This window comes from Perognathus longimembris, chromosome 28 (genome assembly GCF_023159225.1).
Source record: "Perognathus longimembris pacificus isolate PPM17 chromosome 28, ASM2315922v1, whole genome shotgun sequence".
In the NCBI taxonomy this organism is placed as follows: Eukaryota; Metazoa; Chordata; class Mammalia; order Rodentia; family Heteromyidae; genus Perognathus; species Perognathus longimembris.
This window is the reverse complement of record NC_063188.1, coordinates 98,301,404-98,306,435: the sequence shown is the minus strand read 5'-3', so window position 1 is coordinate 98,306,435 and position 5,032 is coordinate 98,301,404. Positions and strand designations below refer to the sequence as shown.

Sequence of the window (5,032 nt, the reverse complement as noted above, 5' to 3'; positions counted from 1 at the left end):
CATTTCTAAAATATGGAACCAACCCAGATGCCCCTCAGTAGACGAGTGAATCAGGAAAATGTGATACAAATACACAATGGAATTCTATGCCTCTATCAGAAAGAATGACATTGCCCATCATAAGGAAATAGAAGGACTTGAAAAAATTATACTAAGGGCTGGGGATATGGCCTAGTGGCAAGAGTGCTTGCCTCCCATACATGAAGCCCTGGGTTTAATTCCCCAGCACCACATATACAGAAAACGGCCAGAAGCAGCGCTGTGGCTCAAGTGGCAGAGTGCTAGCCTTGAGCAAAAAGAAGCCAGGGACAGTGCTCAGGCCCTGAGTCCAAGGCCCAGGACTGGCCAAAAAAAAAAAAAGAAAGAAAAGAAAAAAATTATACTAAGTGAAGGGAGCCAGATCCAAAGAAACACAGACTCTATGGTTTCCCTCAAAGGGAATAATTAGCACACGTCCAGGATAGTCCTAGCAGAAGATCACAGTACCTCAATAGCTATGTACATATGAACAGATAAGATGATGCTAAGTGAAATGAACTTCAAGTTATGGAAACAAGTGGTATATCACTGTTGTGGTTATTTTCAACATGCAATGTGAAACTGTACCCTTTTTTTGGTACTCTCTTCCTGTGATTTTACCCCTGATATCACTGTAACTATTTTTAGTACCCTGGAGGTAGTATATATGTGTGTTGGAACTAGGGAAGGGAAAGGGAATACCAAAATCGAGAGACAAAGGATAAAAAGACAAACCAATGCAATAGCGATACTTAGAAAACTTTATGGTATAAAACCAACTGTACAATTCATGGGGAGAGGGAAATGGGGAAGTGGGAGAAAATGAGGGAGGAGGTAACAAGTTGGATAAGAAATGTATTCACTGTCTTACATATGAAACTATAACCCCTCTGTACATCACTTTGACAATTAAAAAAAAGAAACACAGAAGTGGCACTGTGGCTCAAAGTGGTAGAGTACTCACCTTGAAAAAAAAGAAGAAAGAGAGAGAGAGAGGAGGGAGGGAGGAAGAAACCAATGCAGAAAATCTCCTTCTGAAACATTGCTCTTGAAATTTGGAGCAAGGAAAAGCTGTTTGTCCTCTGAGAAGGTGGCTCATCTTCCCTTTCTGGTAAATAGAGTTGTATAAGTTCCTAGCTGCCAGAAAGCTCAAAACAAAATTTGAAGGGGAAATCACTGAGATTTAGCTTCATGGACATTCATAATCCCTTCTCTTTCCCTCCTTCCCTCCCTTTCTTTCTTTCTTTCTTTCTTTCTTTCTTTCTTTCTTTCTTTCTTTCTTTCTTTCTTTCTTTCTCTTTCTCTCTTTCTTTCTTTCCTTCCTTTCTCCTCCCTCTCTCCCCTTCTCCCTCCCTCCCTCCCCCCTTCCCTCTTGGTGCAGATTCTTAGGCTTGAATTCAGAGCCTTGTGCGCTGTCCCTCGCCTTTTTCTGCTCATAGCTGGTATTCCACTACTTGAACCACACCTCCAGTTTTGGCTTTTTTTTTTTTTAAATTTTTTTTATTATTAATTAAGCAAAAAAAAAAAAATTTTTTTTTACAAGGTGTTGTGCAACGAGGGTACAGTTACATAGTAGGGCAGTGTGTACATTTCTTGTGATATCTTACAACCTGTTTTTCCATCCCTTGTCTAGGTCAGGTAGACCCATATGCAATTTACAATGTATCAAGCACATATACAGTGTTCACAGACTTGGTCTCTACTGTCTCTCCATCTCCCTTTGTTAACAGTCATATATCAGGGAGATCATGCCCCTTTGTTTTCTGTGTTCTAGGCTTGTCTCGCTCAACATTATTTGTTCGAGTTCTGACCATTTCCCTGCGAATAACAGTATTTCACCTTTCCTAATCGCTATGTAGTATTCCATTGTGTATAAGTACCATATTTTTTGGATCCATTCATCTGTGGAGGGGCATCTGGGTTGTTTCCAAATTTTGGCTATTGTGAATTGTGCCGCAATAAACATGGAAGTACAAATGTCCTTTTGATATCTTGGGTTTTGCTGTTTAGGATAGATGCCTAGGAGTGGTATGGCTGGGTCATAGGGTAGGTCTATATTGAGCTTTTTGAGAAACCTCCATACTGTTCTCCAAAGTGGTTGTACTAATTTGCACTCCCACCAACAATGGAGAAGGGTTCCTCTTTCCCCACAGCCCCTCCAGCATTTGTTGTTTCCTGAGTTCAGAGTATAGGCCATTCTAACTGGGGTGAGGTGGTATCTCAGGGTTGTTTTTATTTGCATTTCCTTTACTAGCAGGGATGTTGAGCATTTCCTCATGTGTTTCTTTGCCATTTTTATATCTTCTCTTGTGAAGTCTCTCTTTAGCTCTTTTGCCCATTTCCTAATAGGTTTATTGGGCTTGGAGGGGCTTAGTTTTTTGAGTTCTCTGTAGATGACAGATATCAGGCCTTTGTCTGTTGCTGTGCTGGTAAATATCCTTTCCCATATCGTTGGCTGTCTTTCTATTTTGGTGGCTATGACCTTAGCTGTGCAGAAACTTTTTAATTTGTAGTAGTCCCATTTGTTGAGTCTTTCCCCTATTTGTTGTGCCCCTGGGACTCTATTCAGGAAGTTCCTTCCTGTGCCTATAAGTTCTAGTGTCTTTCCTACCCTGTCCTTCAGTAGTTTCAAGGATTCAGGTCTGATGTTGAGGTCCTTGATCCATTTTGAGTTGATCTTGTTGCATGGTGATAGGCTTGGGTCTACTTTGAGTTTTCTGCATATGGCTGCCCAGTTCTCCCAGCACCAGTAGTTGAAGAGGCTATGTTTATTCCATTGTATGTCTTTAGCTCCTTTGTCGAATATCAGTTGGCTGTAAGAGTGCGGTTTTATTTCTGGGTCTTCAATTCTAATCCACTGATCTTCCGATCTGTTTTTATACCAATACCATGCTGTTTTTGTTATGATGGCAGTTTTGGCTTTTTTGCTGGCTAATTGGGAAAAAAAGCCTGGTAGATTTGTTTGCATGGGCTGCATGTGAACCATGATCCTCAGATCTCAGCCTCCTGAGTACCTAGCATTATTTGTGTGAGTCAATGGCCCCAGGACCTTGTTCCGGATTCTTTTTTTTTTTTTTTTTTTGTCAGTCCTGGGGCTTGGACTCAGGGCCTGAGCACTGTCCCTGGCTTCTGTTTGCTTAAGGCTAGCACTCTGCCACTTGAGCCACAGCGCCACTTCTGGCTGTTTTCTGTATATGTGGTGCTGGGGAATTGAACCCAGGGCTTCATGTATATGAGGCATGGACTTTTGCCACTAGGCCATATCCCCAGCCCCTGGATTCTTAAGTTCAATTTTACTAGTTCTTTTTGTTGTTAATCATTGACTAATTCAGCAGATATTTTGTCACGGGAAACTGAGAACAAATGTTTCCCTCTCCACCTCCCAAGTATCAATATACACAAAAATAAATAGCAGCTCCTATTCATTTCTGTTTGCTTCTGGGTGCAGGCCTGTAACTGGGCTGTGTAGTTGATGGATTGATGGGGTTCACCTCAGTGGTGGATGCATACAGTGAAACTATTTTATTTTTTTCTAGCCAGTACTTTGGAAGGTAGACACCTAGGCCTTCCTGGGGCTGGGCATATGGCCTAGTGGCAAGAGTGCTTGACTGGTATACATGAAGCCCTGGGTTCAATTCCCCAGCACCGCATATATAGAAAAGGGCCAGAAGTGGTGCTGTGGCTCAAGTGGCAGAGTGCTAGCTTGAGCAAAAAGAAGCCAGGGACAGTGCTCAGGCCCTGAGTTCAAGCCCAAGGACTGGCAACAACAAACAAACAAACACCTAGGCCTTCCTCCCACCCTTTCACGATGCCTTGGATAAATCTTTTGATCTGTAGTCAGACATGTTGCCCACATTTTTTGGTTGCCCCAAATCCTGATTACAATTTCAACACTGATTCCTCTGGTCTAGGGATGGGAAGGGGTCAGAGAAGGGCAAAAGAAAACAGAAGTTGCTGTGAATGTGTTCCTTTCCCAGAGCTGTTGTTGGGATCTTCTAAATGGAGGTGTCTCCAGGCAGGGTGTGTGTGTGAGGGCTACTCTGTTTCTGTTTCCACTCTGTGTTCCATTTTATCCGTGTTTTTCCTTTTCTGGGTCTCCTGAAGCCATCTCTGCTGTCCTCCATAAAGAACTTGGGTGATCTGCGGCTGAGGTCCCTTTGGTCTTTGTGAAGGCTGCGAGGGTTCTGAGCTCAAGGTTTCAAATCCCTCCTGTAGTGAGATCTCCAGCCCACGAGGGGGCGCCAGACTCCAGCTTCACACACAACACCACCGCAGCCATTTCTCCAGCCTGCGCCTGAGGATTCTCTGAAACCACGAGGAAGGGGAGAAAAGAATTGGGACATTGCCCTCTACTTTCCAGTGATTATTTTCTGTTATCCAGGGTGGACCTGTGGCTCCCTGCACCTTGCCTTCATCACCCCTCCTGGAGCTTCTTCCTTCAGGTTAGAGAGGGAACAGGAGAGCCCCCCAAATTCCACCTCTCCCCTTGCCACTCACCCCAGGAGGAAGCAGCTAGCGAAGCCCATGCCTCTCGTCTCCCATTAGTAAGTAGAGACAACAGTCCCATTCTCAATAGGGCCAGCCTTTCATTAGGGTACAGGAGCCACCTCAAGCTTGCTTGCAGCTTTAGCAAACCCTGGGGACAATCCCAATCGGGGAGCCCCAGGTACACAGGAACGTGTGCCACACGTGGTGCTGCACACTTGTTTCACATCCCTGCTGATTTCAGACTCAAATTTCCAGCTAGAAAGGACAAAGAAGGCAAAGGTCTCAGGCGGGGGGGCCAGGTGGGAGGACTGTCTTGGTGAGTTCAGCAAGCAGTGGAGAGTTTGTCAGATGGGAGGCCATCAGTGTGGAGGGGAGGAGGCAGAGAGAGAAGCTGTAGCCTTCCCCCCCTTCCCCCGCCACCTCCCCCCCCCACATTGCTTTCTCTGATAGGGAAGAGTGATAGGGAAGATGTCCTCCTAGTTGGGAAAAGGGGTATGAATTATAGCCTTACCCAAGGGATGGTGGT

The 5,032-nt window shown here is 44.6% G+C and overlaps 1 protein-coding gene across 1 annotated transcript in view; it reads left to right on the top strand.

Annotated features, from left to right (window-relative positions):
* Positions 1–4,563, top strand: part of LOC125343226 (putative transcription factor SPT20 homolog-like 2) — a 15,084-nt gene extending 10,521 nt beyond the window's left edge. Inside the window, exon 2 of the mRNA XM_048335490.1 lies at positions 4,400–4,563. Coding sequence (XP_048191447.1) covers positions 4,400–4,563 — 164 coding nt within the window. The remainder of the gene's footprint in view (positions 1–4,399) is intronic.
* Positions 4,564–5,032: the final 469 nt, after the last annotated feature.